Source organism: Sebastes umbrosus, chromosome 7 (genome assembly GCF_015220745.1).
Source record: "Sebastes umbrosus isolate fSebUmb1 chromosome 7, fSebUmb1.pri, whole genome shotgun sequence".
NCBI classification, from domain to species: Eukaryota; Metazoa; Chordata; class Actinopteri; order Perciformes; family Sebastidae; genus Sebastes; species Sebastes umbrosus.
Genome location: NC_051275.1, coordinates 23,181,791 through 23,197,987, shown reverse-complemented (window position 1 = coordinate 23,197,987; position 16,197 = coordinate 23,181,791). Strand labels below are relative to the sequence as shown.

The following is a 16,197-nucleotide window of genomic DNA, read 5'->3' as shown; positions in this document are numbered from 1 at the left end:
GCACTTTTAGTGAACGTAACCTTACATTGATGCTGCTCACTTCACCCTCGCAGGTTGTTACGTCGCGTTATCCCTCAATATAGGACCAATGTTAGAAATTGCTGTTCCTATTGTGCCACTTCGACACAAAAACATGAGGAAATAGGGTCCAGGTCGACAAATACCGAAGTTACTCTTTAAATACCAATAAAAGCAGAACGGGATATTAGTTAGTGGCTATAGTTTTTGTGTTTGGATTTTTTTTGTCCGTTTTAAGTTTCAAAATATTCCTGAAATTAAAAAAAGGTAATCTATTGTTGTTGGTTTTCTATTTAACTCGTGGTTCTAGGCTACAGAGGGTGAGATGTTTTTATTGGAGTCAATGGGGGAGAATTTCTAGATAAATTGAATGAGTTTCCTCCAGTGGATTTTTCCTACATGTAGCACAGAAGGTTCAAATCTAATCACACAAAATTGCGGTACAAAAGAACAGCTTGCACTCTCTGCCTCGCTCTCCCGACCAGTTAATTCAAAGGCTGAAAATGCTTGCAAGCATTTGAAGACATCGCCGCAAACTCACCTGAGAGGGGGCGAGTGGGTGTGTTTGGCAAGTATCTGAGGCTTCTAGGCCACCGAGCAGTAGGATCTCATTTTCTTTCGGCTGGTGGACAGTCAGCAATTCAACGAGCTTTGGCAGGTCTGGAGAGACCGACGCCAATTTCTGCAGGAGACATGCCGAGCACAGGGACAATGCTGGATGATCAAAAAAAAGCTTTTCGTCAAGTGACTCCAAAAGTGAACATAATGCATTCTCCGTGGTTCCAACTCTGAGACACACAATTATAAAATTCTTCCTGTGAGAAGTCTTGAGCCATGTGCAATGCTGCCACCAACCAGCTGCAAATTTTCTAAACAAATCAACCCCTCTAGTTCTGGGTAATGATTTTGAATCCATGGCAACTGAGCCAATGATTGTATGTGAAATATAAAGATCAGGGTTCCTGAGGGGTGAAAAGTGGGCAGGAGAGAAAAGGGGGACGAGGATTCTGCTCACCTTGATGCTTTTGTCATCACGATAGTCCGTTTTCTGAGGGTCCAGATTTACGAAACAGATCTGAGGGAGACAAAGAAAGAAGGACAACACATTAGAGTGACACCGGAGAACCACGGAGAAGCTGAGCAGGAGTAGGACAAAAAGTGTCCCAAATGTCAGATGTGAGAGTGCTGTAAAGGGAAACTTGCTGCATTGTCTTTCGCACTGCACAAATCCTACAAACCAGACAGAATGATAGCTTTCCTCTGAGTGTACAGCAGCTGTCTGTCGCGTCTGAACAACCACTGTAAGCCATCGTCTCTCATTGGCAGAGCCCTCTCTAAGAAGACTTCCTTGTCTCTCGGGTTGCCAGCAGCGGGTGCACATCAGCAGTGATTTTCTTTCCCGACTCTGCCTCTCGTGCTTTTCCTATTCTTCCATCTCCACTCCTTCATTGCGTCTCTGTCACACCCTCTGCTTCCTTCTCTTCCCATCTCACCCACCTTCGCCTCTGGCTGCACGTTTAATGGTGTGTGTGATGGAGTCCACATGTCAGTGCTGGGAGTCTGGGACAGTCCGCCGGCTGCTGTTTGATTGTACAGCGGCACAGCCTCTGATCTAAGTTGGCAGAGCCAAGTTAGTCCTGTGTGGCTAAATGGATAAAGGACGTCACCAACAGCAGGGGGGGGGGGTTAGCTTCCACTTGAGCGCCCATGTGTATGTGCTTTGGGAGAAGTGACATATTTGAGTCTCAGTCACGAACACATACATTTTTATATATGTCTAACTGAAAGCCACCATGCTTGTCATCACCAATCAAACCTAATGTGAGTCACTGAGACTGTCTCGATCTTTTCTATGCAAAACACGCACAGGTGGGATCCCGCCGTCTCTCTTCTACCTCTGCCATCTCCATATCCGCTCTGCCTGCTGCTATCTCCCCCCCTTCTCTCCTCTCTAAACCTGCGAAAAATATATATAGTTTCAAATAATCACATCTTGACACACATCGCCGTTTGAAATAATTTCCCTTGAACTACCCGAGGTGCGCTTGATTCATCGAGCAAGGCTTCTAAACAGCCTCAGTACTTGTGAGATATATATTTTCCATGATTTTCATCATTTCTTTCATTATACCTGTGTTGTATTCAGCAAGATGTATTCCCAGAAAGTCGTGTCAAGGTATAGCAGCCACAATGTCAACGTCTATGTGCTGTATATGCTTTATATTTCTTCATTCTAAAATCATGCCATGTTGTCTTGTCTGTTTTTTCTCCCTGCAGATTTGAAAGTGATGCTGCAATAAATAGGTCAACATACTTGTGAGTTTACATTTCAAAATAAGGCTATAATTCTGCTACGCATTGCATGTTCCCCTCCTTTCGAAGACAGTAAAAGAAGTAAAAGCTAAGATTTAGAAGGAGTGATACCAGGCAACAACACAAACGGTCGAATGTCCTTCAGCTGAAGCGGTAATGCGGCACATTCAGAACAGGCCAATTTCCCCTCCTCACCTCCAATCTCGTATCCTCCAGTCAAACATAATATTTTCCAAACTATTAAGTCTAATGTGATGAAAATTGCCGCTTGAAAATGGAGTCAGTCGAGCAGAAAAAATGGGAAGTTAATGACAGCTGACAATGACAGAATATTTGAAAAGGTTTTTCCTGTCTCATCCTGATCAAACCAAACGTTTTGCTCTCTCCCCTGCCCTTCATAGACCGCTTGTGTCCCCTATAACATTTATCTGAATACCAAGAGGCTTGCTCCCTTGTTACTTTTCCCTCAAAATAACAACACCGTGATGTACAAACAGTTCATTTGCTTGTCTGTTGTTCGGATCAGTTTAGTGAGCGTGATGGGGACCTTTTTGTCAGAATAGCTATTAAATGTCAACGGCACACGCACAGGGACCTGAGATTATTCTACACCATTCACTGAAACCAAAGACAATAGCTTGATTTTACCACTTGCTGACCCTAGTTTGATAAAAAATATAACCTTTAAACTCTGTTTTTAGTAATTTTGCAGAGCTTGTACCTGACATAAATGGAATAATGTTTTATAATGTTATTTTTGTTCTGTATCTGGATGCAGATTTATGCCCTTTATCTAAATGGTAATGTGCTATGAACAAAGAATCACCTTATGCTTTTCCTCTACACTATAATGCATGAACAAACACTAGCCTGCAGACTTCTAATTCAGTACCTAACTAAGTTTTCCATCTCTATCCATACCACAACATATAAATAAGAGGTCTGGCACCCTTGCTCAGGAGCACCTCGGCAGCATCCACTTGTACCGTTATTGGAAATCATCCCGGAAAAAGCGGTAAAGACACCTTCCCCCGCCTGCCAGCACATCGCCAGCAGATAACACACAGTTGGAGGGAAAAGCGAGGCGAGTGATCCACGATTTTGACCTTGAGAAAGGGTCGAAGCAATTTAACCCCATCAGACGTGAGAGCCGAGAGGCAGTTGTTCTAAATTTGGGAAGCAGAGGACCGTCTAGTCATCTCTGAGTCCGTGTGTGAGACGAGCCTAGGGACACGCTCTGATTCTATCACAGACATACTGGACGACGTGCGCTCGTGCGTCAGCCTGTCTCTGACGGACTAACCGCGTAACAAACAGCTGAGGAATATAAAGAGGGTGAAAGGAAAACAAATAAAGAGACAACGAGGGTGAACTTAATAGTTTGATGTGTGGATGAATTGATACCGTGGAAGTCTAGTGATACACTCAAGGGCTTGAATAGAGCTCCAGATGAGAGAGATAGCCTGTCATAACACGTTCGTAACTTCTTACACGTATAAATCACCCGGGTCGGTGTCGCGTGTGGCTACGCTGTTCAGACTCAGACTCCAACACAAACTACACGGAAGCACCAAATCCACAAAGTTATATCTAGTGAAGCCCGTCTGTTAAACAGTGTTGGCCGCGGTCGGAGGACGCGGGGGAGACCATAGCTTTGGACTCCAGGGCCGGAGTCTCTGATGTACTCTGCTCCTCTGCCTGCTTGCCTTCACTCAGCTCGCTCCACCTCACGTGCATGCGCGCACACTACACACTGCAGAAGACTTCTCTCTGAGAATATCTAGTGAATGTACAGTGGACGTTTGTGCAGAAATAAATGCTGCAGCTCCTCCAGACCAACAGAGGTTTCCCGTGTCTTGTGAAGTGACGGGGCTCCGCAGCGAGAAACGTTATCGTCTCCGACCGGGTGCCGGTGTCTCCCCTGTTCCCTCCGGCCGCGGTCAAGAGGCTGAAGCAGGAAAAGCCAACACTAGGATCAGCATTGATTCATGGAGAGACCTTCGTCTGGTCAGCTAACATTACTGCCAAGCAGGTGAAATATAGAGTGATATTGTGGTTTTAGCTGACGTGTGTCGCCTCACTGTTCTGAGCGATGCTCGTTCATGTCTATGTGGAGCGAGCAAGCCCGAGCCCGACGCTGACTTTCGTTGACTTAACAGCAACAGGTGTCGCTGTTACCAAGCATTTCTGATTCTTTCATAGAGTTCCTTTAATATTGTTAGTCTGTCTGTATGTGTATATATGTATATATGTATATATGTATATATGTCAAATTCAATGAAAATAGTTTAAAAAAAAAAAAAGTGGTGTGAATGAATTGATTAAAAATAAATTGTGAAGGGCTTAAAACATTATGATAACAGTATATGATGCCATGCCAATTTAAAATGAATTATTAAATGTTTTATTAAAGTGTTTTTAGGTTTGTCTTTAACAACCTTACTACTACTTTTCTTGCCTGATAACACTTTCACCCCCTCACCCTCTCTGGATTAGTTTCTGTTCCCAGCCAGCCCATCTATTAACCATCATGGCTCCACTCACCTTCCCATCAGGCTGGGTCAGCTGCTGAAGGGAGGAAGAATCTCCACGTGCACCGAACCCCCTCTGGAATACTGACGTCAGTGAAGTCCTTCACTCTGTCACGGTCACGTGAGCTTCTGCACCGGACTGCAATTAACCCGCGCAGCCCGCATCGTAGTCTTTATAGACAGATTTAACATCCTCTGAAATCGCCCGGTCTTCTTCCGACGTGATGGCGTCCACTGCATTTGGCATAACTCTCGCATTTTAACTGACAGGTTTAATCTACTCGATCTGGGACTTTCCCTTTTACCTGACTGTCCTCCATTGTGTGTCCTCCCCTACTTCCGGTCTCTTCCTCCCCCTACAAATCACACCAGCACCCCCTGCTGGCTGAGAGGACCTACTACCACCCCCCTAGGTGTAGGTCAGGGGTCAGCAACCTTTACTATCAAAAGAGACATTTTAGGCAAAAAACAACAAAAAAAATCTGTCTGGAGCCGCAAAACATGTGATCATTGTGATGAAGGTAACTCAGTTTATAGTCTAAGTTTATAGCATATAAGTCTAATGCAGTGAGGGCCAAAGAGCAAATGTACGACGGAGCATTAGGGCCACATTGAGGGGAAAACATTTGAGATTTCCACAATAAAGTCATAATATTACGAAAAAAAACGTAACTTTACGAGAATAAAGTCATAACTTAACGAGAAAAAAAAGTGGTAATATTATGAGAATAAAGTCATAACTTAACGAGAAAAAAAAGTGGTAATATTATGAGAATAAAGTCATAACTTAACGAGAAAAAAAAGTGGTAATATTATGAGAATAAAGTCATAACTTAACGAGAAAAAAAAGTGGTAATATTATGAGAATAAAGTCATAACTTAACGAGAAAAAAAAGTGGTAATATTATGAGAATAAAGTCATAACTGTAAGAGAGAAAAAGAAAATAACACGTAAAATTACTACTTTATAATATTATGACTTTATTCTCATAATACTACGACCTTTTACTCGTAAACTTCTGACTTTATTCTCGTAATATTATGACTTTATTCTCAAAATCTCAGATTTATTTTTTTTCCTCAATGTGGCCCTAATACCCACATAAAGCACGTCTGTTCACCCCTGGCATTAGAACGCATCTCCACATGAGTCTCGAGTGACCACTTGTGATCGGATCTCACTTCCCTGCTCTATATGCAAATAAACACGTAGTAAACACACGGCTAATACAGCAGACGTTGTGACGTAATATTACATGAATTGTCAGTAGTAATATCATACATAGGTTTGAATTAGAAGAGTACATTTAATTAACATCTAAACAAATAGTTGACGTAACGTTAAAATAGAATATCAGTCAGCTGTTAACGATTCCTGCTTCGGCCTCCCTTCTACTTCACTCAGTCGTCGGGAAACAAGACACGGGAAACTTCTGTTGGTCTTGAAGAGCTGCAGCATTTATTTCTGCACAAACTGCAACTTCCACTGAACATTCTGTACACTGTACATCATATTCTCAACGCAAAACTACCTCTCTTCTGCCGTGTGTGTGCGTAGGAAGTGAATGGCGTCCACATGGAGTGGAAGAGGTCATTTCAAGCTGTTAAAACAAACAACCAATATAATACACACAGCTTTATGTGGTTTCAACACTCTGCCGTAAAGATCTGGGTGTCTCTCCACATCGTCTTGCTTCACTACGCGCACAACCCATGAAACCTTACAGCTGTGCTCAACATCGGCACCAGCCAACCAAAGTGAAACTCAAGGTGACTCTGACCACCTGTGCTGATGGAGCGCTAAGATCAAATTGGACAGCAATAACCCTTACAGGAGGGAAATCTGCAAGCAGCTTCAGGGACAACAGGCAGCAGTGGAATAGAGCCTGTTTTAGTTTCACCTTCAGCGAAATGTCTGCAAGGCAACACGAAGGGCATCTTGACTTGTTCTAAAGGGAGAAAAACAACATGTAGGTCACTTCGCTTAGTGTTTTGGAAACCCTACACAAGAAGTAAGGACGTTAAAAATGCTGCAGTTTCTTTCTATGTTATTGATGGTTTTGATTCAACTTGGAGAGAGGTTCATTCTCGACCTTGGAAATAGTGTTCAAGGTCCACTTACTAACATTTCCCTGTCCAAGCTTTCAACCAAAATTACACAGTTTTCACCAACAGATGGAGTTTGCTCAGTTGTCATGAAGATCAATCAGTTGACATGTGAGCTCAGTAGCTGTTATGTTGGTTTTCAAGCTTGATACAGTTGAAAGCTCCAGAAAAAAAGCTAGTAACCTGACCTTGAGTTGGAACTATTTTGTCAAATTACTATTTCGAAGGTCAAGAGTGAGCTCATACTTAACTTTGAAGCCAACCTGAGACGATAAGCCCTTAAAATCATAACACCTACTGAGCAGAGTTGGGCGATGGTTTCTATTTTCATATCGTCCAATCGTGTTTACTCGAGATCACTGATAGGCGATCTGATCGCTACAATATCACAGCATCACGTTACATTTAACATTATTATCTTTAATAGCACAATCCAAATCATGTCCATAACTGCTCTTATGGAGTGCAGAGTTTTGGTGAGGAGGCATATGGAGAACGGGAGGTCAGATCCGAAGAAAAGAGACGGCAAACTTGCTTGTAATTAGGGATTTAGAATTCACTGGTCACTCATGCTGATTAACGGGGCTCAGCAGGCAGACATGCCGCTCCACCAGAAACATCTCTAAATGCACGGTAGGGCACAGATTCTAGAGATTATTTTATAACATCTTAGTTCTGATAGTAAGTTAGTTTAAATCGCCTTAATATCGGCGTAGGAAAAAAAAATCTATCATCCCTTCACCCCTCGATACACAATCCGATCGCCAGTTGGCATAAGCTTACTACTGAGCTCACATGCCCATCCACGACAACTCAGCAAACTCCATTTGCTGATGACTGCCCTTTTTTTCATCGAAATTAGTGTATATATGCAGGTTTTTTAAACGCAGGGAAACAAAAATAGGCAATAGACTCCTTTCCCGTTGCCAGTAGACGAGTATGCTTCTCTGTTTTCTTCTGGTGTGTCACGTTTGTCGTCACAAACAGCACGGAGGCCAGTTTAAATGTTACGCTGGTTACTTCTTTTTATATCTGTTACTTATTCAATCTCTCTTCAAACTCAGTGCTGACTCATTTGGAACGAGCGGAGACGGACAGAATTTGTGGCTGAGATGACAAAGAAAGCCAGAGAAGAAAGTAGAAAATCAACATGACACCCATCAACACAAAAGCTCATTAACTTTGTGCTTAATTAGTTTGAAGAATTTTCATAGCTGTTCTCCTCAATTGCATAATATTTGAATACTGTACACATGTAATGGAATGATTATTTGATTGCTCACGTCAAAATCATCCAATATTGATGCAGGAATGGACGACAGATGAATCCTAACTAACCAACACTGTAGAATTTAGATTACCTTAAAAAAACTGAACTGGATGTCAGAGTTCAGCCATTTCGCTTTAGGAAAAATGATTTTTCTGTTCAGTTGGTAGAAGTGTTGATCCACAGACTTAACAGCAAAATACAGCCACAACATAGCACTCTGTCATTGTTGGAGGCACAGTGTGTGTGTGTGCATGCTCAAGACCCTAACAATGGACACACACACACACACTCAAGGGTTCAATTGTCCCAACTTATTTATGCTTAAAATCCCATTTGGCCTCGGATGTACCAAACTGTCAGGCAGGCAGGCAGATTGCTCTCTTTCTACAACCACACATACAACTTAGAGCTTATGCAGAGACTCAGTCACAGTTCCAATACAACACTGTGTGCACAGACGTGGTCAATACAGCAAACCATTACAAACATTTGGGTCTCCTTTGTCCATCAAAGCTTCATTCCTCCTCAGCAGCCCTCCCTCTCTGCTCACTACTCTGATCCTCCCACACACAGCTGCTGCTGCTCTTCGTCCTTCTGTCTCCCTTTTTTCTTAAACTGTGGCTCTTTTTTTTGCTCTTATTCACGACTTGAAACGCAGTACTTTTTGTTATACTGCACATTTAGTCCTTTATATATATGGCAGGCATATGCAATTACTTCTTTAGAAAGGCCAGATTTGAAAAACAGTGAAGTGCAAAGGGTCCGGATATTTACATTTCATATTTCTGATGTGCAAAGCTAGGAATTTAAATGTGAAAACAATACACCTTTTTAAGCTTAAAAGGTAGTTGTTTTAATAAACAAAATGTTGCATTTAACATCTTTTTTATTCAGTCTGACTCTCCTAAATTCCCTCTGCCTATACAGCCTGGGTTAAAACTTTTTAATAAAATAAGTATTACTGTGCTTTACAAGACATAACTAATGGATGGGCTAATTAGCCTACAAATAAAATGATAATATTCTTATAATCAAACAATATAACCATCCATAAACATGGTGTTGTGTTAGGTTATTTAAATCACAGGTTCTCAATCTTTTTTCAGCCACGGACCCCTTACAAGATGGAGAATATCCCGGGGGGACCCCAATTTGACGTATAGCCTATTTTTTACACTTCTATAGTCTTAGTTTTGCGAAGGAACAACACAAGAGGAGTGTACTAGAAATATATTAGACATGTAGTAAACATATTTGCAGATTCTGAGAATTATAGATTTGTTAGATTAGAATGTATTTCATGAACTATTATACCATAGATTTAAAAAGTATAACTATGAAGCCTTTTGTAAAAAGAAAATTAGATCATAATGATTTAAATGAATGAACCTGAAAACTTTTCACGGACCACGGACAGAGTGCCACGGACCCTACTTTGAGAATCATTGATTTAAATAAAAAAACACAATTGCTTTTAACAGTCTGTAACAGCGGCAGTAGCGGGAGTGGTAACATTGATGAACGGATGATGAATGTTGAGGGCCAGATTGAGGTCGTCAAAGGGCCGGATTTGGCCCACGGGCCGCCAATTGAATAGGCCTGATACACAGTATGCTTGTTTGTGTGTGGTCTTTCTTCCCAAAAGCAACAATAAAGTGTGGCTACTTGAAAGACTACAAACAATTTTAAGGTGAGCTACTATTCCCCAGAGCCCCTCTGAAGCTCTACTGGTGCTGCATGGAAAAGTGTCCCTTATGCTGCTACAAAAACACGGGTTCATCCTCACTCTGAGGTCAGGAAACAAAACAAAGCTCCCTCGATTGTAAAATGTTTTTGACTTATCTCAGAGGCTGGCAACTTTAATTATAATTCATTTTAAGTTTAATTTAATTCAAATGAAGTTTTCGGGGGGGAAGCAACATTAAGGCTCAGTGACTCTGCCATATTCATTTTGTGATGCGACCCACAAGCTACACAGTGCTGGTGTAGAGAGACCAGACAAGCATGCTGATCTCACATACTGGTGACTATAAACAGCCTCATTTCGTTTTCATACATTGAAGTGTGTGCTGATAAAATACATAACATCAGCTGCTCACGAAGCATAACAAGAATATGATGAAATCACATGCTACACATTGATGTTGTCCAGGCATTTTTTACCTCTGACTGAGCTGCTTCCTTTTTATCTGATGCTTCAAGGATTTTACCACTAAATCTTTGAATGCAGATGTAAAAACAATGTGTACTTGATCAACGACTGTGCCTTTCTGCTGCTGACAGAAACGGTATATATTCAGCGTTATGATTAGTGAATATCAAACGTGTGTACACGCACATATATAGTGTTAGTGTTTGGCTGTGAGTTGCTCAGCTTGGAGCCGCGGGCTAAAGAGAACATCAAGAAGCCGACGCTGCTCTGGTTCTTCACGACATGAATAATATGGATATGTTATGGAAAATGTTAAAAATAGATATGTAGTATCTCTGGGGAGTGCATATATTCCCCTGTGGGTCAACAAATGTATACAATCACCAAAGGACCATACATATAGCAGTAAATATGGACAGAAATGTGTTAATAGGTTCATAGAAGAAAAGAAAACGTCAGTAGTCGATGCAGAGTAGCTTCTGTGTCGTTGAAATGCATAAATTTTAATGTGTTGTTTTCACATTTGGAGAAGTGCTAAGATGTGTTTTCATCACAGTGTTTTTCACAATGTTTTAAGGCTAATCATTATCACATTACACAAACCATGGAGGAGGAGAGTGCAAATGAACTGAGATGTCTTTGTTTAACACTAAATCAACTTTTCGGGGATAGTTTAGGCTCCAAATTTTAGCAATATTTTGACGAGAAAAAACTGGCAAGGCGATTTTCCCTTGACCTCTGACCTCAAGATATGTGAATGAAAATGGGTTCTATCACGAGTCTCCCCTTTACAGACATGCCCAATTTATGATAATCACATGCAGTTTGGGGCAAAGACCATGCAATTTCTTGCACGAAGTTTAAATGTGTTATTTTTGCCTATTCTAAAATGGTGTATTTGAATATTTCTGCATACTTGGGTCCCTTAACAGTCCTGGAATTACATAACTTGGGTATCACTGTAAAGCTGAGACTCTTGTGGATTAAATGAGCCCAATGGTATTAATGTGTGATGATGTTAGTCCCCATAGTAGCCACTTCATTGTAGTGAGACCATTTTTTGAAATTTGATCTCACTGTATAAAATGACCTGTGGTGACCTCTAGGATAATCACAGCCTCGTGAAACTTTACAACCACAAACTATAGACCTAGAGCATTCAAAAGATGGATTGCTTTCTTTGATAGATCGACAATAAGGGGATTTCTGAGCAGTTTCCAGAACAGAAGTGCTCGCCATCCAAACACTGAAAAATGCAATTCTTATAGAAAACTCCAAAGGTCAAAAGTTTTTGATACCAAATCACAGCATGGCTTTTTCTATGGCGTTCCTCTAGGTCTTGGTGTCTTAATGTGGTATTTCGGAGAGATTATCGATAATTTTTATCAATTCTTGGGTAGTAAAAAATGGTTAAATTTAGCACCAAATCTGAGTAACAAATGGTATCAACCCAAAAATGCTGCAAGAACTTATGAGACATAAGTGAGCATGGGTATGGCCATCAAATACTTTTATCATAATGTTCTAAGCCTTTATACACTTTCACAATTTACTTAATTAAGTAATTGATTGATCTCTGATTTATGACTAGAACAACTTGACACACGGTGCTGAGCTGCATCACAAATTAATCTTCAGGTTCCCAGCTTTCAGATGATGTACACCACTTCTATGTGACATCTACTGTTGACCTGCTATCTACCCCTAAAGACCCCATGTACCCTTCTAAAAAAAAGGACAAAAATGGGTCTCTGAAAAAGAGGGGTGGTGTGGAAAAAGGTTAAGCAAGTAGGTCTCATTTTTAGAGCACAACCCTGCACCAAAGACTGTAGTTTCTCATAATGTCAGATGGAAAGTCTAAAGTAAAAGGAAGAAGAAAGAAAGAAGGTTTGTCTTCCTGCTCTGATCCTGCTGTAAGTCAACGCTTCCAGTCACGGCCGATGGCATATTTATTCTGTTCTCCCTCTCTCTGGGCCGGGAAGGGACAGGTCATGACACAACCCACTACCCGAGTGTGAAGTGTTTGAATCCGGTGATGAATGGATCACTTCTCCCACAGGGCCTCCAGAGTCAATCCAGGAAGACAGATAGCCAGAGGAATGGACAGCGTTGACGAGGGATACTGCCGGCTTACTAAACCAGACTTTCCGCATTTGAAAAATGTACCGCATATTCTTAAAAAACAACTGCAATCTCAATATGCAAGTGTCACATAAGTTAAAAACACAGATCAATAAAAGGAAATGCAACATGTAAATCAGATGCACAGAGATTATGTAAGTATTTGAAAAATATAAGGTGCCGTCTCCTTTTTTCAAAACGCTCACCCTGTCAAATCGCTCAGGGGTGTGATGAAATTCAGTGTGACTATCACAGCAACATGGCACTTCTCTGTGACTTCATGCATTAAAACATGAGTGAGTGATCAAAGGTGACAACATGACGCAGCCAGAGGTGGGTGATGGAGCGAAACGCAGGAAATCCAAAGCTTTTATCTTTTATTTAGCTCACAGTTTCTGGCCTTCCACTCTCACTATTTTGGACTTTTTCCTGAATACGTAAACAGATTTTTTTTCCCCCCTTCAAACATACATTTCTTAGAAAACTCAACTTAATGGACTAATTTGGGTTAATTTGGATATTGAGGTTTATAGTCAGCTTCAATTAAAATCAGAGTATGCTGTTTTTAACCTTTACCCAAACCCCATAAACTCCATTCAATACTATAATTGCTTTGGTCCATTAAGAAACAATCAAATTCCTCTCCTCATTAGTTTTGTGGCGACTCCTCTTATTTTGGTTTGGTTCAGCGTGTCTCACCCTTTTCTCTTTCTGTTTGCCACACTCAGCCTCCTTTCCGCCTCCCTGTACACTCCAGGCCAGGACAGAGGAATTTATTTCTCACACAGTGTCATCCATCGTATGGTCCCGTTTGATTGATTGGCCGCGAAAAAGGCGAACGGAGAATTGAGAGTCAGAGGAGCGATCCGTCACGTCAAGAGTCCGAGAGCGATGCTGCGGGGAGGACGGGCCGCATCTGTTCGCACTCACATTAAAGTTCCCTCTGATTCATAGAAAACATGCACAAAGTCGGGAAAACAAACGACCACTGTCTTGTTGAAACAAAAACTGAAGATAAAGCTGCTTTGCTTTTGCATTTCACAGAAGAACAATGAAGATAAAACTGTCCACATAATCCCAAACTCAAGTAGGAGTTTGGCCTGTTCTGCTGAGACAAGAAGTGGATGTTTTCAAGTCTCTTTGTTTTCACATTGGCAGCTGTCAAAACAGAATTTCTAGTTAACAATGAGGAGGAAAAGAGTCATGTACATGCATAAATCTACTTTACAGGACTCTATCTGATGGCCAGTGGGGCATGTTGGCTGATGTACAGATCAATTACCCTCCTAAAATACACTGAACTTTAGTCAATGAGTGCTGTATTGCCAACATTTGTATCAATATATACTGGGAGCAGCATTCGCTATAAAAAAATTCTGAAAAAATAATCTCTCTAATACATGATCTGTGTACGTCTTGTCCTAGATAATACAGCTGGTGTCTGGGGGTTTTAGGAACATTCAATGCTCACACTTACAAAGTGTGACATGAGTGTGTGAGAACGGTTGCGCTCTTGCTAAATTACTGCTATTTCTGTTACCTTGATAATGATTATCAAACATGTTTTAGGGAGGATATGGACAGAAAATGTCAAAACACATTTATTCTGCATAAGACAGACCAGCTACAGTCCACGATGGAGGAATTCAAAATAAAAATGAACTCTTGCTCAAGTAATGATTTTGTGGTGAGGACAAACTGCAGAAAGTTTTAAATTGCATCCTTTAGACGAGACTGTTATGGTTGTTTGCTTTGTTTAATTACCCTTTTATTATTTATAATTATTGATGCTGACCTCCCATTAAAACATTAACTGCGCTATGAACTGAGAGACCAGTAGAAGTACCACTAAAACAAAACTAATAGTTTACAGCCATGCAAACGGCTGTGTGAGGCTGCACCAGGCGGCAACCTCCAGGTCTGAAATGTGAAGCCAATGCTGAAGTGCCTTAAACTTGCATTCTTTCTAATAGCCAGCAGGGGGTGACTCCTCTGGTTGCAAAAAGAAGTCTGATTGTAGAGAAGTCTATGAGAAAATGAGCCTACTTCTCACTTGATTTATTACCTCAGTAAACATTGTAAACATGAGTTTATGGTCTCAATCGCTAGTTTCAAGTCTTCTTCAATACAGCATGATGTTCATTTAGTTAATTATGGTCCCATTTAGAGTCAAATAGACCATAAAGCAGGGTATGCTTTAGGGTGTGGCTACCTTGTGATTGACAGGTCGCTACCACGGTGTTGTCGTCTAAAAACTTTAACCCTTTCCCAGTGTGTTTTCACTTCATGAAAGTTAATTAGAACCTTTTTGGTCACCTGAAAATGTCTTATTTAGCGTTTGGTTATACTTAGCTCCACCCTCTCGGGTCACTTCTGGTTGCAAAAAACAACATGGCGATGGCCAAAATGCCGAACTCAAGGTTTCAAAACCATAATCCACAAAGCAATGGGTAACGTCACGGTGACTACTTATGGAAATCCATCCAGTAGTAGTTGAAAGATTGCCTTCCCTAAAGCTAAAAATCATCATTTCGTCTGCAGAGAAACAGATTATCGCTACTTGTTTCAGCATCTCTCCGTGGGAAGATCTCTTTAAGGACCAGACCTCATCCAGATCTGTGAGACTGACCCCACTGCGCCTCTTGCAATTAAACCTGGATCACTAAGCTGAGGCTCTGATCAGTGAGGTGTAGGTCAAAGATAGATAGTGCTGCTCAGAGGCTACAGGTATAATTTCAGAAAAAAACAATGCAAGAAATGGCAAAGAGGGAAGCATAGGAGACATTTTGCAGCTTAAGGCGAGAAAACTGATTACACCCCTGAAAGAATGAAATTCAGGCTCATTATTAGGCTATCACTGAAGCGTGGGTGAAGATGTCATTCATTTTAAGGAACTACATTTCAGTTCATGATGTTATTAGAGAGAACAGATTATGCATTTAACTGTCTTTAATGAGGCTAACCTACATCACAAATCCTGGGTGTGATGCAGTGTCAAGATATTGTATTTAGAGTGTTGATGCAGTTTATATACGTAGTTCCGCGCATGTTGTAAAATTGAATTGTTACACTTTAAGAATCACACAGATGTTGTCCTCCCCAAAAAAGCCTTTGAGCCACTGACAGATGGAAATCCTAAATGCAATTCATGCTTAACTTACAATTTACAACGAGTGAGTGATCAAAGATGACACATCCGAATTGGGCGACAGAGAGGATTAAGCATGTGTGTCCTCCACAGCTAAAAGCCTCTCTCTGTTCTTGCTTTCTCTCTTCATGTATTTTTTTAAAGTCCCATGTCCTTGCCTCAACAACCAACAATGTCCTTAGTAATCCAAACACGTACTGTGTCCAGAATATCCTCGCTAAACGTCAAGTTCTGCAAAACATGTTTTGGATAAATAAAGATGAGTAATTTGTGCTGACACCTATCGCCCTTCTTTTCATTTCTAACGTCATTTCTTATGTTTTTAAAAGCCAATTATAAAAATAGTATGTGATCTTCTGCTTGGCTGTCCTTGACCAAAGAAATTCTTAGTCGACTAACACTCATATGATTTTGTCGACTTATTGATTAGATGATTTAATCTGTAAAACTGAGTTTCTCCACAAAACGCAAAAGCAACACTTTAAATGTTTATGATATACTATACTATGACTTTTTTATGATATACAACACCATGATT

The 16,197-nt window shown here is 40.9% G+C and overlaps 1 protein-coding gene across 3 annotated transcripts in view; it reads right to left on the bottom strand.

The window, feature by feature from the left end:
* LOC119491759 (SPHK1 interactor, AKAP domain containing) overlaps positions 1-16,197 on the bottom strand; it is a 61,882-nt gene that overhangs the window by 15,466 nt on the left and 30,219 nt on the right. For all 3 annotated transcript variants that reach the window (XM_037775968.1, XM_037775970.1, XM_037775969.1), the window contains exons 4-5: positions 1,034-1,093; positions 560-700 (exon numbers count right to left, since the gene is read on the bottom strand). In XM_037775968.1, coding sequence (XP_037631896.1) covers positions 560-700; positions 1,034-1,093 — 201 coding nt within the window. The remainder of the gene's footprint in view (positions 1-559; positions 701-1,033; positions 1,094-16,197) is intronic.